The sequence below is a fragment of the Oryx dammah genome, unplaced genomic scaffold (genome assembly GCF_014754425.2).
Source record: "Oryx dammah isolate SB20612 unplaced genomic scaffold, SCBI_Odam_1.1 HiC_scaffold_9, whole genome shotgun sequence".
Classification (NCBI taxonomy): domain Eukaryota; kingdom Metazoa; phylum Chordata; class Mammalia; order Artiodactyla; family Bovidae; genus Oryx; species Oryx dammah.
The window spans coordinates 45,822,445-45,842,929 of NW_024070193.1; the positions used below are offsets into that span (position 1 = coordinate 45,822,445).

Genomic DNA, 20,485 nt, shown 5'->3' on the forward strand with positions numbered 1-20,485 from the left:
GTTCAAATCAACTTGAGTTTTAAGTCAAGAGTGTCAAAACAAAAGAGAACTGGTCTCATCAATCTTACAAAGCTGCCATGAATTTCTAAAGAGAAAAATTACATCAAAACTACCTCTTGAATGAACATCAGAAATACTACTGGTATGTTGTAAGCCAACTATACATCAGTTTAAAAAGAAAAAAATATCATTGGTGTGAATTTTTAAAATTATCGTATATTTTTCAAGTCTGCAAAATCAGGTTTCACGCCCTTGTCATCACAAACACACTGAAAGAAGTCCCACCTAGTATACTGCTCACCCTACTCAGTGTCAGCTCCGTAGGCCCAGCAGGACCAGTCTGCTGCTGCAGCAACATATTGCCCCTCCCGACTAACCAGCTGAATGGACTTTAACGCGCAAATCAGCAGCCTTGGCATGTCGTGTTATGTCTTACAAACACTGAGCAGTCTTGAGGTTTCCAATACTTCGGGTTTTAAGTGCAGATAAGCTCTTCCCCAATACAAGCTGCTAAGGATTCACATGGTACTTCTGGAGGGAAATGCGAGCATCTTCTAACCTTCTGCATGGTTAAGAGAAAGCTGGTTCAAATGAAAACTCATACTTGTTCCCACTACTCCTTTCTCTCCAGAAGACTCAAGTGAGGCCTTTTATGGGACTAAATCCCACAGCCACATTTCTTCAAGTACTTTCCACATATAGCAGGCTAGAAGACACAGCAGCCAGGACACACACATGTGCACCCGTGGCTAAGCATGGAGGACAGGGCATTCCAGGAAAGGGGAATCACTCACGGAAGTACTTCAGCGTCTCCTCAATCTGCTCGGTTGTGAGGTCAATGTTGACATCTGGAGAAATGAGGGGGGTGTGAAGCCAGTCGTCGTGGTCATAACCGTAGATGGTGTCGGCTCTTAGCTTGTAATGGGGCAGCTGCTCCTCCAGCAGGCTGATGATCTCGACTTCCGGAAGGTCGGTGCTGTTGCACACGTCTGGAGGGAAGAAGATGGACAGATGAGAGCCAGGATCTGGTGGTAGCCTTGCTGCCGCTAGTGACCTAACCCCGGCACTGGTAGCCAGAGTCTTGCGCTACTTACGTGCAGCACAGAGAGGCCAGATTGGGCCATGTCAGAGATCTTTTTCCAATTTAAATTCTACTCTTGAAACTTAGAGTTAGGCATGTTTGTTGCCAGACCTACCTGAAATAGCTCCTGCTGTTTAGCTCCCCACTTCCTGTGAAGTAAAGCCAAAATTCTCGTGCCTTCGTCATTTGGGCTTTCTTCCCAACCCTTTCTCTGGCCATTCTCTCTCAATCACCCTACACTTAGGTCAAACCAGTTATAAGTTCAGCAATATGCCAAATTCCTTCCTGCCACTATTTTACCATTCAAGCCATGTCCCCACATAGGTAAGATTTTGGCCTTCATTTACTTCATTCGTTCACCTGTTTATCCTCTGACATTTCCTTCCTTCCATCCATCCATCATCACCCAACTATATCCCGGCTCCCACAGTCACAGGAGACACGACATAAACACAACAATCACAGTCTTGCCTCTGTAATTCTTATATTCTCATGGGGATTCCAGCCACTAAACCAACAGGTACCCCTCCGTCAAGGCCCAGTTTGAATACCACCTCCTCCTCGACAGGATGGTGTTTTGAGCTCACCAAGCTGAACTAATCTGTTTTCTTCAGGAAGAATGTGGACACCTGTGCCCAGAAGAAAGGTTACACCACAGACATAGCACCTTCTTGTTTAACAGGAAGGCCACACAGCAGACCAAGAAAAAAGGCATAGAATCATAGATAAACAAGAGTGTTCAGTGGGCAACTTCACCCCTTCTTGGGCAGGAGCCCATGGAAGGCACTTGCCAGCCCCTCAAATCTCCCACCGTCCCCTGCTTACCCCTTCTTACTTAAGTCAACATGCAAAGCTTCACTGTAGAAGGACATTATGACTCAAAAAGTCCTCATGGTGTTTCAAGTGCTGAGGAAAGAGTTATAAGTGGAAAGTGGAGACATTCTGAATTTTACTTGGAGCTCTGGGGACTGGAGAGGGAACACGTGAACACTCTGGATTCTCTGCCTCATGTGGGAAATGTCACGGCTAGCACACTTGGCATTTCAGCCAGCCCCCACCAGGCCGGAGCTGCTCCGCCACCCTGCAAAGGTCTGCGGAGAACTGAGTGATGTTCCTTCCCTTCCCCTTGGCCACAGTCAACAGCCCACCCTCAAGGCAGATGTCTCGTATTTCTTTACCATCTCCCACTAGTGACAAAACACCCTCTAAAAGCCCCAGATGGGCTCCTAACTAAGGAAATACTTCTCTGTCTTGCAATCAAGTGGGGAGTAAGTTCCCACCAACCTCATCTCCAGGGGAGGCCTCAGAGCCATAAAATGACCACCTTCTAGCTGAGGGGATTCGGGGTCAAGGAGGGCAGCTCTTGACTAAACGCAGACGCGCTGCACAAATGTTGAGCCAGCCTGGCCGCAGGAGGACGGGCAGGGTACCAACACATTCCTGCACGATGTCCCCACACAAGGGGCTAGAATCTTCTGGTGTCACTACCACTTGGTGGTGGGCAAGGCAACGGACTCCAAGAAATAAAAATAAAATCCCTTCTAAGAATGCTGGGTCACTTGTGAGCACACTGGCAGCTGCTCGGACACGGAGACTCCCCTGTCCTTCCACGTTCTCAGGGCTGAAGGTCAACATATTTACAGTGTGGGTCCTCATGCCCAAGAGGTATCGTTTTCCTTAAAGCCTATGATGACCAGGAGATAAAGTATCAAAGGTGAGGCTGTGCCAAAAAGCCTTTTGAAAAACATTCTGTATATCTGACTTTTCCGTAATGTGACTTGCCATATAAACTTCAGCAAGTCTCATAGCTGCCTGGCAGGCCCAGAGAATTAGGAAGGGATGATAAAGACCACCCAGGGAGATCTCTATGATCTTGGGTGCAGGGCCAGGTGCCCCAAGAACCTCCCAAGAAGGGAGACACCTCCTCTGCCACGTGGAGAAGACACATCTGAGGCCTCAGGTTGTGTAAACATGAGAGCCTTTGAGAATTCCCCAGGAATGCTTTCACAGTGCCAAGCACCCAGCCAGGAGCCTTCAGTGCGTCCTCCCAGCAACCTGAGACGTAGATAATATTTGCTCTGACTCATATGTGAGAAAGCAGATTCACAGACGCTGTGGAGTACCTTGTAGGTCAAGGTCGCACAGTTAAATAAGTAGCAGATCGTGTATGAGAAGCCTGAGCCATCTGACTGTAAACTATATCCTTCCCTCTCCCATCTGCCTCCCCTCTCCCAGCAGGTGCACTACAAATGCTGGAGGATTCCCAGGCTCTTCTCAACAGAAAGTTTTTGTTCTAAACAGGTAAAGATTTCACAAGCATGTTAGGTACAGGTGTTCAGCTCGACACACTGACTGATCAGGGAAGTGTCAGGATGATTTTCCCGAACAGAGTACAGGAAGGAGAGCCAGGAACTGAAGCAGCTTGTCAACAGACCCGCCCTCTCTCTTGGTGCTGGTGTGAGTGTGTGCTTAGTCACTCAGTCGTGTACAGTTCTTCAAGACCCTTTGGGTTGCAGCCCACCAGGCTCCTCTGTCCATGGGATTTTTCAGGCAAGGATACCAGAGCAGGTTGCCATTTCCTCCTCCAGGGGATCTTCCCAGCCCAGGGATTGAACCCACATCTCCTGAACTGAAGGCAGATTCTTTACCATTGAGCTACCAGGGAAGGCAATGGCACCCCACTCCTGTACTCTAGCCTGGAAAATCCCATGGATGGAGGAGCCTGGTAGGCTGTAGTCAATGGGGTTGGGAAGAGTCAGACACAACTGAGTGACTTCACTTTCACTTTTCGCTTTCATGCACTGGAGAAGGAAATGGCAACCCACCCTAGTGTTCTTGCCTGGAGAATCCCAGGGACGGGGAGACTGGTGGGCTGCTGTCTATGGGGTCGCACAGAGTTGGACACAACTGAAGTAACTTAGTAGTAGTAGTAGTAGTAGTAGTAGTACCAGGGAAGCCCCATGAGGAAACCCCGTGGTGCTTGCTAAAGGTCAATGTGTGAAAGGGTGCTGCTGGCCCCTCCTGGAGGAAAGGAAACATCAAGCTCTCTACAGTCCTCATTTCTCCGCAGCTCCAACCACACTATTAAACAGCTATAAGAAGGGTGGGAGGGACACTCAGCAGGGAGGGGATATACATATACACTATGTCTGATTCACGTTGTTGTAGGGCAGAAACTAACACAACATTGTAAAGCAATTATACTCCAATTAAAAATAAATGATTAAAAAACAAGCTACAATATGTAGTCCTGGGGAAGTCTCAGATGAAGGACATCCACTTCCTGATAGAACCCAGACCCTGACAGGTCCATCTATGGATTCCAGAAGATCTACAGCAACAGCAGCCTGGCATCCACTGACCCTCAGCTGGCCAAACCATCCGAAGGCCAGGTTTATCCAGGCAGTCGGGTGGACTCACCCTCAACATCCTTCCCTTCATCAGTCACAGCAGCCCTATGCTTGCTGGCCCCATCTGTGACAGACACATTTTCTTTTTTTTCTTCGGCCATGTCGTGTGGCAGGTGGGATCTAGTTCCCCGACCAGGGATCGAACCTGCGTCCCCTGCATTGGAAGTGTGGACTCTTAACTACTGGACCGACAGGGAAGTCCTATGAAAGACACTTTTTAAATCACAGTATTGCTCTGCTTTAAAAACCTCCCCCCTCCCTACAAAGTACTTCATGATTCAGCCTGTACCTTCCTAGGGCAGAGTCTACTGACTCCTTCCCAGTATCAGATTTCTGCTTCTTTCTTGCAGGAATGTAACCTCCAAGGTTAGATGGGCACATAGCCATACAGCTAAAAACTACATTTTCCAGCTTTCCTTTCAGTGCTGCTGCTGCTGTTGAGCCACTTCAGTCGTGTCCAACTCTGTGCGACCCCAGAGACGGCAGCCCACCAGGCTCCCCCGTCCCTGGGATTCTCCAGGCAAGAACACTGGAGTGGGTTGCCATTGCCTTCTCCAATGCATGAAAGTGAAAAGGGAAAGTGAATTCACTCAGTTGTGTCCGACTCTTCCCAACCCCATAAGACTGCAGCCCACCAGGCTCCTCCACCCATGGGATTTTCCAGGCAAGAGTACTGCAGTGGGGTGCCATTGCCTTCTCCTCCTTGCAGTGAGGTCTGCCGATATGCCTGGTTAACAGAATGTAAACGGCATTTCCAAGTCAGACCCTGTCCAACTGTCCAAATGCAGAGATGGGGCCGGCACTGGAGCGACCTTCAACTGTGAAAGTAGAGGCAGCACCTAGGGGGTTACCAGAGCAACCCTGGGTGCCAGGGACAAGCTGGCAGGGAGCACTCCTGGGCCATCTCCCATTTGGATTTTCAAGAGAGAAAGAGACACACGTCTACCTTATTAATGTCACTTCTCCAGGATCCCTTGTGAAGCCACATTGACTTTTCACCATTCTCCAAACACATTTTTGCACAAATATTGGTTTTGACACCAGCTGCTCTAGATATCTGGAAGGCCCGTCCCTGCCAGCAAACTCCATCCCAAAATATCACTCAAATGTCACCTCCTATCAGGCTTCCCTTGACCTCTCGCCTCTGGCTATGTATTTAGATTATTTCAGGACAATGTTACACGCGTTTTCTAAGTCTCTCCTCTACTATCGGTGAGGCCCTCAGAAGGAGCTCTGAATTACCCCCTTAACATCCAGTCCAACCCTCAGCATCGCAGTCAGCAACAGGAAGTACTCGGGAAGCGCTGTATGAATCAGGGAACAAAGGCAATGAGAAGAATCGGCAATGGGTGGCATGTCTAGCCTTCAGCATGGGGGAGGTGGAGCCCTGTAGCGCCAAGGTCTTTTTAAGCTCACTCTGTATCACCCAAGGTCTTAATCAGCAAGGAGTAAAGTCGCATGGGGAAACGAATGTCCCCTCAACCACTCAGCAGACGCTGATCGGATCTAACATCCACCGTTCTTAGAGTATCACCTGCCTGGTGGGCTACACTCCAACGGGTCCTAAAGAGTCAGACCCGACTGAGTGACTCTTTTTCTGGGAGCAGAACGTGAGAGTGCTCTTCACCTCTTCAGAACTATGACCCTTCCTAGGTTTCTCCACAGCATAAGGTTTGAAGTGGATCCTCCTGCCCAAGGATGAGGGCTGTGGGAGGTGGGAGAGGGTCCTGACGGCAGGGGCTACACATTCAGCTGTGTCCACTCTACACCTGGCTTGGGTTAGATCCATACCCCCAGAGAGGGGCTAGAAGGAGGCACCTCCTTCTAAGCATTTGTACTGATGCAAAGCTTCCCTGGTGGCTCATGGCAACAAATCTGCCTGCCAATGCTGGAGATGGAGAAGACATGGGTTTGATCCCTGGGTTGGGAAGATCCCCTAGATGAGGAAATGGCAACCCACTCCAGTATCCTTGTGTGGAAAATCCCATGGACAGGGGAGCCTGGTGGGCTATAGTTCACAGGGTCTCAAAGAATCAGACACAACTTAGCAACTAAGCCACCATCACCATGGGTCACATGCCAGGTTCATGAAACCTACTAGGGACCCCAGAGGATGCCGATATTTTACAGGAGAGACTCTGGCTCTAAATTATTGTCCAATGTTTAAAAATCAGAGAATCTCATGTAAAAATACAGATCTCTGGCCTCAGAAAAAGTCAGCATGTCTAAAAGCACACCAGCTATAGACTCTGAGTGGTGGCTGCCCCCAAATGGGAGGGGAAGGGAAGGTCCAGAGGGGTTTCTGGGCCTTCTGCCCACACCCTGGAGCAGAAGGCGCTGGGGCCAGAACAGAGAGCTGCAAGGAAGTGGAAGACAGCCTCCTGAACACTCCCCCAGGCTCCAGAGAGCCTAAAGAAAACAGCGGTGAGAGGGAGAGGCAAGGATAAAATGGAGCAGAGAGCACAGTGCTGGACAAAGAGGAAAGGCCTGGCCTGGGAAAAGTCTGGCAAAATCAAAGCAAGAGAGGAACAGAAGGGCACAGGATGGGAGGAAGGAGGAAAGCCAGGACCCGAAGCAGGCCAGCCAGCAGGCCCACGGCTGCCACCTGCTGGCCGCGCCGGAGGTCCTGGGTGCAGCAGGCGCTGCTCCAAGAGTGTGGAAACCAGGCTCCGGCCACGGCCCTGTCCCCAACTGCGCCATGATACCCAAAAGTCACCTCGTGGTTTATCGGGGTCTTTGTCCCTCCATCTGCAGAACAAAGGCATCAGGTCGCACAAAAGCTCTCTTTCTACCCAAAAAGTCTCTGGGTCACCACACCCAGTGCATCCCTCCTCCATGGAGGAGGCCTCTTAGCACCTGGAAACGCCAAGTTCTTCTGAGAGGCCAGGGATCTGCTTTTTCACACGAGATGCCCTGATTATCAAATGTGGGACGACAGTTCAGAATTCTGTAAAATACCTGAGAGTCAGATCAAACATGTGTGAGTGCCTCCAGTTTGCATGCAGGTACTTCCATCCTGGTGCCTCACTATGGGCCTCGGGAGAAAGTTCTAGGCTACGCTAAAGGTGACAGTGAAAGAACATGACCCCAGTTTGTGCTTGAGGAGGTTCTGGAAGGGGCAGTTAGCCCCTCTCATCACCCATTAATCTTAGCAGTGATGGTAAACCCACAGCCATGTTTTAAAGTCTTCCCAAGACCGCTGACCTAGTGAGCTGCTCACAAGTCATTCTGTACAGACTCGGAAACAAAGCCTTCTCCTTGCGTTATTGGGAATAAAGGGCATGGGCTCCGAGACTCACACACAGGCCATACTGGTGTTGGGGACGCACGTGACACTTTGCAACTGGTACCTGTCATATATCCTTCTGGAAAGTTCTTCTCTATCGTGGGGTTACATAGCTTAGAGCCTTACCTAAGGAACTCAGTGTTAGTAATTACTCCCTAGAATGCCATGAAAGATGTGGTTTCACTAACTACAGAGGGACCTTTAGAACTAAAAATTACTGGCTCAACCACTTCATTTAATAGAAGAGGATGCTGCACACAGCGAGGCTGAGGAGGCGGCTGAACATCCCAGAGCTGCCTGTAACAGTCGCGAGACCCAGCGTGCATGGCCCCCACACCAGGAGCCATCCGGGGGCTGACATGCTCCACTGTTGACCCAGAACCCTGGTAACCAGCAAGGGCTCAGAAAACATTTTGCTGAACGATGCAAACTGCTGGTATCTATTCCTACATTTTACTTACTCTCAGAAACCAGCGGGCAGTGCAGGGTGAAGATCAGGAACACATTTGCAAACCAGGAAACCAGGGTCCGAAGGTTATAAGAGGAATTCAAGAGGCTAGGAAGGGGCTGAGCCCACTGCACACGGCATCACCCGGTCCCTCCAACTCTAATCCACACACGACTCACTGCCGCTCTCTGTGGCCCCGAGAGGATCCCCTAAGGAAGGAACCTGCACGAGAGCATTTCTCCTGCCTTCACTTATTTGTGGGCATTCCAGCAGAACTGGGGGACCCTTCTGAGAACTGAGCCCGGGGTGCTGGTGCCCTGGGGCAGGCAGCAGCGCGTTGCACACGCTGCGCTTCTATACCGCGCTCCGTAGGTGCTTCTGAGGCTCCACCTCAGACCTCCTGCGCCAGGAGCTACAAGGCTGAGACCCGGGAGCTGGCTTCTACAGCAAGTCCTTCAAGGGGATCTTGCCCATCAACATTTGAGGGTTGACAGTCCCTTGTGATTATAGTTAACTAAATTTGCTTTCTTACAAAAACATGGATAAATGTGGCTCAACATTCAAACAGTCCAAAAGGGCAAGGTCCTTTCCCTGCCCTAGTCCCTTGCACACACCTGCCCTCTCCCTGCTTTCACCAGACACATCTCAGACTCCGCCCCGGAGCTGATCCAGCCGCTGCCATCTTTTCTGCTTACAGAAGGGGACACTGAGGCCCTTCTGGAAGTGCGGGAAACAGGGTGAGGTCTCGTGGCTGAGCAGTATTGGGACTGGACGCCAGGACCCCCGATCCTCTCCTGGGCCCCCATCCTGAACTCACCTCCTGACGCATACCCCCGCTCACATTCCAGCCCCACAGGGACAGGGACAAGGACAAGCACCAGACTTCTCATCCTTGCTGCTTCGCTGTGGGCAGTAAACTGGGTCTCCAGGAGTGGGGAAGGACAAGCAGAGACACCCGCACAGGAGCAGAAAGAAACGGGCAAAGAAACCAGGACTTGGAGACAGAAACACCTCCTGACACTGGAAGGCCCATGGCCTTACCTGCCACCAGAAGCAGCTCTTCCTGAGAAAAGGGATAAACAATGACCCAGGCTCAGTTCCGTGCAGATGGGGTGTTAGGTTCTGAGCTGTTGCTTGATCACACAGGACACCAGCTCCTGTGTGACAAGAGCACAGCAGAGATGGCTGAGCAGCCCGGCGGCCGCCTTGACAGGCAGGGTCTCCGATGTGAGGTTAACGTGCCGCCTTGTGCAACTGAATGTGGCCCCGTCCACTCAGACATGCCAGAGCCTTGCGCAAGCAGAGGGCGGGAAGAGGCGGGACAGAACGAAGCCAGAAGGACCCTGCTATGGAGGCCCCAGGATGTCAAAACGAACTGCAGTGTGCTGCAGAAATAGTGACTCCGACGGGCTTGGCATAGAAATCCACAAAAACAGACGACAGCACATCCCAGGTTAGACTAATTCTAACACAAAGACATAAAGCTAGAATTGCACAGAAATTTTATCTTAAAAGAAAAAATTAATTTTAAGAGATAAAACGTCCAGGAAAATGCTCAAAAAATGGAAAGGGTCGGGGGTGGTGGGGTGGATTACTATTCATCTGAATTTGTTTTCACTAGGTTTCCCAGGTGGTACCAGTGGTAAAGAATCTGCTGTCAATGCAGGAGACCCAAGAGACACAGGTTCAGTCCCTGGTTGGGAAGATTCCCTGGAGCAGGAAATGGCAACTACTCCAGTATACTGTGCCTGGAAAATGTCCATGGACAGAGGAGCCTGGCAGGCTACAGTCCACGGGGCTGCAAAGAGTCGAGCACAACTAAGTGACTGAGCACATATTAAGAAATTAAAAAAAAAAAAACAGTTTGGTATTCCAATTTTCTAGATATTTCCTCTTAAAAGTGTATATACTACATATAATTATTAAATCATCAGAGGAAAATTTTTTACATGAAAATAGCCAGTGTCATTGTGATTGTAATTAATGTGCTCACAGCTGAATTAGTATTTAGACAGATGGAGCTGGTGGAAATTGGAACAGCACTTGGAGTAAACAGTTTGACAGCATGTTTGGAGAAGCAAAATTCTGTCATGACCCTCAAACCAGTAACCTCCCACATGGGATTAAATATAAGAGAGGAATTCAGAAACTCTGGAATGCAAAATACATAAGCGTGTTTATAGTACATATCTGATAAAGCTAAAAACATGCATAGCCAGGTTCTTTGAAAAGTTAAACAAAATTACTACATGTGTGTTAGTTGCTCAGTCGTGTTCAACTCTTTGGGACCCCGTGGACTGTAGCCCACCAGGCTCCTCTACCCATGGAATTTTCCAGGCAAGAATACTGGAGTGGGTTGCCATTTCCTTCTCCAGGGGGTCTTCCTGACCCAGGGATCGAACCCGGGTCTCCTGAATTGCAGGCAGATTCTTTACCACCTGAGCTACCAGGGAAACTGATCAAATTACCATATGATCCAGCAGTTCCATTTCTGGGTATATACCCAAAAGAAGTGAAAGCGGGGACTTGACCAGATATTTGTACACCACGTTCGCAGTGGCATTATTACAACAGCCAAAAAGTAGAAGAAGCCCAAGTGTCCACTGGCAGATAAACAGGTAACAAAACGTGGAGTTCCAATAACGTTGGAATATTACTCAGCCTTAAAAAAAAGAAGAAAATTCTGACATACATTAGAGTATGGATGATATGCCAACCAAAATAAGAATGTCACAAAGAGCTGAAACTCTATGAATCCTGTTATGCGGCTCTTAGATTCAGATTCATAGAGACAGACCGTAGTAAGGTGATTGGCAGGGGATGGAGGGAGAGGGGAACAGGGAATGAGTGCTTAATGGGTACAGTTTCATTTGCAGAAGATGATAAAGTTGAGGTAATTTATGGAGGTGATATGTGTGCAACAAAGTGAACGTACCTAACACCAAAGAATGTACACTTTATGATGGCTAAAACGGTAAACTTTATGTTATGTGTATTTCACTCTTTTTTTTTTTTTTTGGCTACATGGCATGTGGGATCTTAGTTCCCCAACCAGGAATCAAACTTGCATCCCCTGCACTGAAATCACAAAGTCCTAACCAACTGGACTGCCAGGGAGCGCTTACCTTTTTTTTTTCTAATAAAAAGATGACCACCCTACCATTGTTATCTCCCAATGTATGGCTTTCATTAGTGTTCCGGCTACAAAGTTGTGTAACTCCTGTTATTTTTAGTGTCCAATTTTGCAGAACAGGAAGTTTTTTAGAAGCAAGTATTGTGTTACAGCAAGAATGCCTATATAAAGTTTAATTTTCGGGTAGTCAAGTTTTTTTCCACCAGGAATACTGAGATATAATTGACATAGCACTGTATGCATTTAACGTGTGCAGCATATTGATCTGACCAACAGACACCACTGAAATGATGATCACAATAAGTGTAGTGAACACTCATCATCTCACATTGACAAAAAAATAAAGAGAAAAATTGTTTCCATGTGATGAAAACTCTTAGGACTTGCTCTCTTAACAACTTCCATATATAACACACAGCAGGGTTAATTATAGTCATCATCTTGTACAACATTTATGTATTTATACACATCATTCATGCTGTACATAAATAAGTACAGTGCTTATTTATCTTATAACTGGAAGCAGTTTTAACAACCTTCATCCAGCTCCCCACTCCCTTGACCCCCACCCCCACCTTTAGTAACCACAAATCTGATCTCTTGTGCTATGCATTTGTTTTTGAAATATAACTGAACTACGACACTATGTTAGTTCCTGTTACACAACATAGTAATTCAATATTTCTATATATTTCAAAATGATCACCAGGATAGATCTAGTTAGAATCTGTAACCAACCAAAGAGACTACATAATTATTTACTATACTGCCCACATTGTACATTTCATACCGTGACTCATTTGTTTTGCAACTAGAAGTCTGTACCACTTACTCTCCCTCTTGATCATTTTCTTTATAATCTTAAGTCTTTGTGTCATGCTTAGGATGGCCTTCCCATCTCAAGATTATTAATATAACCAGTAAAATTTCCAGCACTTTATGGCTTCATTCTTAACATTCTATCTTTGAACCACCTGGATTTTATTGGTTTTGAAGGAGCTGCTTCCCTGGTGGATCAGATGGTGAAGAATCTGCCTGCTATGTAGGAAATGCAGGTTCAGTTCCTGGGTTGGGAAGATCCTGTGGAGAAGGGAATGGCTACCCACTCCAGTATTCCTGCCTGGAGAATTCCATGGACAGAGGAGCCTGGAAGGTTACAGTCTGCTGCTGCTGCTGCTAAGTCGCTTCAGTCGTGTCTGACTCTGTGCGACCCCAGAGATGGCAGCCCACGAGGCTCCGCTGTCAATGGGACTCTCCAGGCAAGAACACTGGAGTGGGTTGCCATTTCCTTCTCCAATGCATGAAAGTGAAAAGTGAAAGTGAAGTCGGTCAGTCGTGTCCGACTCTTTGAGACCCCATGGGCTGCAGCCTACCAGGCTCCTCCGCCCATGGGATTTTCCAGGCAAGAGTACTGGAGTGGGGTGCCATTGCCTTCTCCGGCTTACAGTCTATGGGGTTGCAAAGAGTCGGACATTATTGAGTGACTAACACATACACACTTTTTATAATGTATCCAGCTGTACTTTTTATAATGATAACAAACAGAAGCAATAATAATGGCAAATATTTACAGATGCTACCATCTTCAAGTATTTATTTCCACTGATGCATTTAAACCTCCAAACAGCCCTAAGAGTAGAAATTATTATCATCCCCATTTTACAGAAGGGGAAACCTAAGGCAGAGAGGTTAAGTAACTGAACCTACATCACACAGTAAGTATTAGACCTGGTTTTCTAACAGAGTCTGGACCCAGTGGCCACAGCCACCACCCATGCTGCCTCTGCCCCTCTGGTCTCACTGATTAAATAATTCCTCTGTATAATTCTCTTTTCTCTAAATTGTCCTCCTCTTCCCAACTTCCACTCCCTTGAGTACTTTGCTTTGAAACTTCCTGAGACAGAGAACATCACTAAAGCTTTACTTCTGACCCATTCAGAGACTTTGTCTTCACACAGGAGCACGTCAGACATGACTGATCTTACTTTTGTCCTGCCTCCTGGTGGTTCTACTCTCTTGAGGTTTCATTACTTATCTGTCTTTTGTTTTATAGACTATGTGCTGCCAGACTCTCTTTTTGTAATGATTTAGGGCAGAATTTTCTTCAAGTGTTGGAAATAGATGGTGCCAAGCAATGTGAAGGGTGGCCTCCAACTCTGAGTTACCATCACCATTCACCCTTTGAGCTATGCAAACACTATCATTTTCTTGTGGGGGCTCATGATGTGAAAGAGAAGGAAACACTGATTTGAAAGGTTCACATTCTATCGCTAAAATATGACATCTTATGATGCTAGTGGCTTCCCAGACACCCACACTCTCCCGCTTTCCTTAATATCAAAGACCTGGGAAGACTCATTTCTTAGCCTCCCTTATAGCAAGGTGTGACCAAGAGTGTTAAGTTCTGGTCACTGAGATTTAAGCCGTGGTGTGGTGAGGCTTTTCTAAAGGTGTCTTTCTAGAGCCTGGAATTTGGACATGACAGCTGGAACTTCAGTAGCCTTCTGAGAACATGAGGTGACTTTGAGGATAAAAAGCATGAGTATGGTGGAACTGAAGGACAGGGGAGGCCTGGACCTTTGAGGACAGAAGGGTTATACCAGCACTGCAGAGCCTCCCTCTGAACTGCTTTTATGTGAAAGAAAAATAAATCCTGTGAAGTGAAGGCACTGTTCTCTGCAGCAAAGCCTAAGCCTTATTGATGAAGGTAGTTTCCATTAAATTATTAATACTAGGAGATAAATTTGTATTTCTCTCATTATCCATAGCAAAAATAGAATAATTTGCTTATACTTCATCTCACTATTCTCGCTCCTACCTCGGGTTTTGTTGCTCTAATCTGGGGGTTCAGATCCAATTTCCTGTTTTCAAATTAACTCTTTACACTTACGTTTGCTTTCTGATTTCCAAATATGTTTACAAACCTGGTATTTATGGTTAGACTCTCTCAGACCCTCACCCTGAGCAGGTGCCAGAGTTCACAGCCCAGTCCTGTCTCTCTTCTCCTTCCCAAAGTCAGCCCTTTACCAGGGGACAATGGAAGTCAGTTAGCATAGGTGATAAACTTTGAGATAAAGAATTATGTGCCAGACCACAGAGACTTTATTAATAGAACAAAATTTTGTGATCCCAAAATACCTACGGTGCCTCTACCATTCAATGCAGTCAACTGTTTTATTGTTAATCTAAATTAACTTCCTGAACAGGAAATTCTGTTTATAAATGAACAATGGTTAGTTTTTCAAAACACCACATGAGATCATGTGGATATTAAAAGACTTCAAACTCATCCCTAAACAGTTCACTACAGCCTGATAATAAACAGTTAAAATAGATAAAACAATAAAACCTAGGCATGAAACCATTCCGTGTTCCTTGAACGAAGGTTCAAACCAACACAAACATAAATTCAAAATGTATTAATAGAAAATTACAAAAGATAACTTTTTACAAAGCAGAATACAAATAAAGAAATATAAAGCTTTATTAAATATAATAAAGGAAAAAAAATTTAAGTTATCTTATAGGTGACGTTGCTATGATACACAAGTGTCACGAGCAGTTAAAGTTTCTGTTAAGTGTGCCCTTGAATAGCAGAGATGACACTCAAGAAGATCTGTTGCTCTGCTCTCCAAAGCCAGGGACGAGCAGAGAAAAACAAGGACAGCAGAAACCAAGAAGTGACTTCCTGAAAGCTCATTAAAAATGCAGCCCCACTGGGGGCATGCAAGTGCATTGCGGGGTGACAGCTGTAAGGGATGGAGCGTCTTTCCAGGGCGATGAAAATGTTCCAAAATTGACCGTGGTGATGACTGCACCACCCTGTGAACACACTAAAACCCATCAAATTATATGCTATAAACGGGTGAATTATACAGTATGTGAATCCTATCTCAAAGAAGCGGTTACTCACACACAAAAAATGTAACCACAAAGAACGTTTAAAAAGGTCACTAGGCACACCTAGCATCTTTGGACACATCTCCAAATCTTCCACCAAACATTGTTCATAAAAGATGCATCTGAATCTCCCTAAAAGGTTAATCACCTTTCCCACCATTCTAGGAAAGCCCAAGGAATTTCTAATACCCTTCTAGCCATTTCTACTGAAAATGGGTCAAGCGAAATAAGAGCTCATGCTTAAAAACAATAAGCTCTGGCTGCCCGGAGAATCCAACGATATGGACCAACTGTTCATGGCTTAACAATGCTGACTGGGTGGGGTATTACTGAACCCACCAGAAGCCCTTTGAATTTATTTATTTATTTGGCTTCTCAACTAAAAAGGGATATTTCTCACTTGTTAAGTTGACATCCTGATACAGATCAGGGCATGAAGGTGTAGACCAGAAGTCCACCAACTACAGTCCACTACAAAATTCAGTCCCCTGTCTGTTTTTATAAATAAAACTTCCATTGGAACAGAGTTACACCCATTTCTTAAGGTACTGTCTGTGGCTGCTGTCAACTACAACAGCAGAGACCACAGAATCAACAAGCCTGAAACATTTACTCTCTGGCCCTTCAGGGAGAAGTATGGCAACCCTTGGCTCTAGGCCACTGGAGTCTACAGCCTTCCCCCACCCACACCCACCCAGTTCCCTAGCCCAGTGGAGCTAAGAGACTACACCAAGGGCTTGAAGGTCACTGATACCATGGGGTGTTCCTGAAGACCACCTACAAGCCTCTGCCATTCAAGGCCACTCCAGCTCCCTGAGGATCTTCTAAAATCCAGGCTGATCTCCCCTCACTTCCCACCCTTGCTGTGGCTCATTGTGAATGGAGTATCATTTCACAACTCTGTGACCTTGAGCTGGGCCATGGAATTCCCCTTGGCCAGTGGAATGTGAGTGAACATCACTTACTGCATATCCAATCAGAGGCTCTGAATATCCCTGTGTAGTTATATTTGTCCCCTTGAGCTCCTGTCCTCTGCCAGGAGAAGAACAGGGCCCTAGACAGCTGCTGCCCTAGGGCCAGACACGTGGAACAGACCTGAACTGAAGCCCAGGCATGGAAACCTAAGACCAGGAGCAGGGAATAAGTGCTGCAGGAGCCACTGTAGAATTGGGGGCTGTTTGTTACCCAGCATTTCTACAGCAAAACCTGACTAATACACATCCAATTTAAAATCATGTAAAGTACGGCCGCTGACAACTAGGAGGATGACGTTTACTGCTTAGGCCTGAAATTCCATCATCATCAAGATCTCCTAACAAGCAGTCTAAGCAAGAAAGATGTGGCCATACTTGGCTTTCATAATACCCTCTTGTACAAAAACGACTTCTGGAACTAACTCTGCTAGAGCAGATGGGAAGAGAATAAAGGTGGGACAGACCAAGGCAGGAGAAGGGATGGGGCAGATTTCTTCTCTTCTACACATCTAAAGTTGCCAGCCCTAGCTGTCAGACTCTCAAGACAATTAACTCCTCTTTCTTCCAATCCCTTTCAAAAGTTGCAAACCCCGGACTGCTGCAGGTGGCTGGTCTCAAGATTAAGGCTGCGACTCCTGCTGCCGGTGCTTCCCTGGCCCACTAGGTGGCGCTGCATCCGCTCCCAGGCAGGCCCGCACCCTTCCTCAGGTCCCAGACAAAGGAAGGAGAGATCAGAATACTTTCAGGCTTTCTTCAAACTTAAACTTGACCCTCCCCACTTTTACTCATCACAAACCCCTACTTAAATAGAACTGAAATAGCATTGAGCAATGGAGTTCAAACCTGAAGTTATGACAACCTGAGTTGTCTGTTGTGAGTTTTTTTCAATACAGGAAAAAAAAAATAGAGTAATATTTATCAGATACACTGAAATCTAACATGTTGGATTGGGCATGAGAACAGAATTTCTACCAAAAGAGAAGGGAGGTCAGGGTCCTCCTAACCACTGGCTTTGCCTCCTCCTCATCTTTCTAACCATTAATCTGTAAGACCTTCCCTCTCTCCCACCAAGAACATGACCCAGGTGCATGGTCCACCACACAGATCAAAATCCAGCTAGGGCTGAAAACCGCCAGGACCATTTGAGTCTCACCCTGAGCTGACTCTCAGGGGCCTGGGCTTTGTGTTGCATCCGCTGGCTCCTCTAGCCACACTACTTCATTTCCTTCCATCTGCCTTTCAAAGTCCTTGCTCATTTGCAACTCACACTACGCCTGGCGGGTCCTCACTTGTCTACTGTCCAGCCCCTCCACCCGTGGCATCAGGTCCGCAGTCACCTTCCCCACTGTGCCCATCACCTCCCAGTCAGACACCATCCAACTCCCTGCCTCTCCACTCCTGGACCATCGCCCTCCTGGATCACACCTCGGTCCTCCCAGCTCTCAAGCCCTCCACTCTTTGACCCCTCCACCACATTACCTCCATCGCCTCTGCCCATCAGCTTCATTCTCACAGCCCTTCTTCCCCCTGTGGTAAGTTCGTGGCATCCACAGGACAAAACCCAATTCTGCACAAAAACAAATGGTCCACCTTACTCTGCCCTGCAGCTGGGCTGGGCAGGCCGGGGGGAGGAATTACAAAGCACACTGGACAGACAGAGAGCCCTAGAATGCCGTGGGCTCCCAGGCTCTCCACCCCATGTCCCCCTCCAGGATGGTGCCCACAGAGGCCTTCGGGCACCAGGGACAGAAGTGAGATGGGCTGGATAGGGTCTGAAACAGCCTCTCCCTGGACAGTGAACTAGGGTAACAGCCTCTGCACAGCTTCCAGTGCCCAGCGCAGGAGCTGGCTGGTCCTCTCTCTCTCCTCCTCTCCCAGAGGTCGGTCGTTCCCTCCTGAGGACGCCCCGAACTCCCAGTTTGCAGGCTTCTTCTTCACTCCATTCCCCTCTCTGCCCAATTTACCTCCATCCAAGAATTCAGAAGGCTTCCTTGGTAGCTCAGCTGGTAAAGAATTCTCCTGCAATGCAGCAGACCCTGGTTCGACTCCTGGGTCAGGAAGATCCCCTGGGGAAGGGATAGGCTACCCACTCCAGTATTCTTGGGCTTCCTTTGTGGCTCAGATGGTAAAGAATCCTCCTGCAATGCAGGAGACCTGGGTTTGGTCCCTGGGTTGGGAAGATCCCCTAAAGGAGGGCATGGCAACCCACTCTGGAGAATCCCCAAGGATAGAGGAGCCTGGCGGGCTGCGGTCCATGGGGTCACAAAGAGTCAGATATAACCGAGCGACTAAGCACAGCACAGCACAAGAATTCAGAAGAGGCCCTGCATGGGTACTGCAGGCAGGGTGAACGGAGGCCCTCTCCACTCCATCCTCACCTCCAAGGTGCTTCTAGCTAAATCCCGGCATTTCCCAATGAGCAGTCCAAAGCCCTTCATTATCACAGGAAGCATGTTGCCCGACACAATAGGGAAAGGGGCCAGCTTTCCAACAGGCCAACTTCACCCCCTCCACATGCTGGAAAACACCAAAGAACATTAACCCAGCATGGCCTGTAACCTGTTGTCTATACCTAAGAGGTCCTGAGTCTTGGCCAACCTAGATCTATCTTGGTTGTAAAAACTTAAAAGGGGGGGAAAAAAGAACTGTGTTTGTTTTTATGAAGTGGAGGATGGGAAGAACTGGGAAAGGAAAGGAAAGGAGAGGACAAGAAGGGAGGAGAAACAGGTGGCAAGGAGGAGAGAAGAGGGGTTGGAGGAAAAAGAGATGGAGGGAGGGAAGGGGATGAAGTGGGGAGAGGAAGAGAGAAGAAAAGAAGAAAAGGGAGTAGAAAAAGAAAACAGAAAATGAAAGTTCTCCAAGAGCACCGTCTGGAACCAGAGAGCCCACTGGCCCCAGTCGCTATGGCAGTCCCTGTTCTGCAGATGAGACCTTTTCTATCTGGCTTCTTTCACCCCGCACACTGCTTCCAAGTGCTATCCATGCTATATAGCATATATCAGTACTTCATCCCTTTTTATCCCTGAATCATGTCCCATGGTATGAATATGCTGCATTTTGTTTATCCAATCATCAACTGATAGACATTTGGGTCTCCTTTCTGGCTGTTGTGAATAATGCTGCTTGGAACACACATATAAAGTTTTGTGTGGAATTATGTTTCCATTTCTCTTGGGTACATAACTTGGAGAAAAACTGTTAAGTCATACAGCAGCTACTATGTTTAACCTGAAGAACCACCAGACTGCTTTCCATGGTGCAAACTTTGGGAAGTTTGTTACACAGTGACAGATGACTAATACAAGAGAATTAAACGAAGTTAGACACAAGAGGCAGAGAGGACAGCGTGAAACACATAGCACTCTGTGGGTGTTAGCTACTATCATCAGAGCACCTTCCTATCACAGGGCCTTTGCTCACGCTATCTTCAATGTGTGGATTACTCCTTCCCTCTCTCCCTCTCTGCCGACTCCTACACAGCCTTCAGATTTCTGCCTAAATACGGCTTTCCTACAGGAGGCTTCTTAGAAATGCTACTTCAGAAATCCCCTTTACATAATCTCTAAGCACCCTGTACTTCTGTGAATTATGGACATAGTCATAGTTAAACAGTAATTTGTGTAACTATTTTCAAGACATTTTTTCCTCTTCTGAAATATAAAAGAATCTCACCCTGGCACACCACCCTACCCTCTGTACACACAACAGAATCTCCAGAATACCTCTTAAAGGCCAACAACCCACTAGAAAAATGAGCAAAGACAAAAAGCAGGCTGTTTGCAGAAAATGAGACAAAAGAGAAAGGAGGAACAGACTCGTTCATAATTAAGAAGAAACAAAATGAGATGAAATACCATTTTGTATGACTATCTGATTAACCATGATGAAAACAGTCGATTAAACCCAAAGACCCCTGCCTCCCCACATGGACGCTGGGCACTTAATAGGTACAGGCTCTTTGGAGGGCTGTGCTGTGATGCACAGCAAATTCTAAATGCATATTCCCTGGTAGCCCACAGACATGTGAAATAAGTGACCCAAAAGACATACATGCAAGAATGTTGTTCCTTGGGGCACTGTTAAAAAGCAAACACTGGAGACAAAGCAACTGTCAAGAGGGGACTCACAAAAACAGTGGCTCATTCTTGGCCGCTGAGAGGCCAGTATGGTTAACTGCCCTTAGAGCTAATACCTGCACAGCAACCCTATCCACAGGGGCAGCGCCTGCCTGCTCACTACACACTCTAAGGAGG

The 20,485-nt window shown here is 47.2% G+C and overlaps 1 protein-coding gene across 5 annotated transcripts in view; it reads right to left on the reverse strand.

The window, feature by feature from the left end:
• Positions 1-20,485, reverse strand: part of TRAK1 (trafficking kinesin protein 1) — a 156,300-nt gene that overhangs the window by 73,761 nt on the left and 62,054 nt on the right. For all 5 annotated transcript variants that reach the window (XM_040246060.1, XM_040246058.1, XM_040246056.1 and 2 more), the window contains one exon: positions 795-989. Coding sequence is in view for 4 of the 5 variants with exons in the window: in XM_040246058.1 (XP_040101992.1) it covers positions 795-989 (195 nt within the window). In the remaining variant the exon portion in view is untranslated. The remainder of the gene's footprint in view (positions 1-794; positions 990-20,485) is intronic.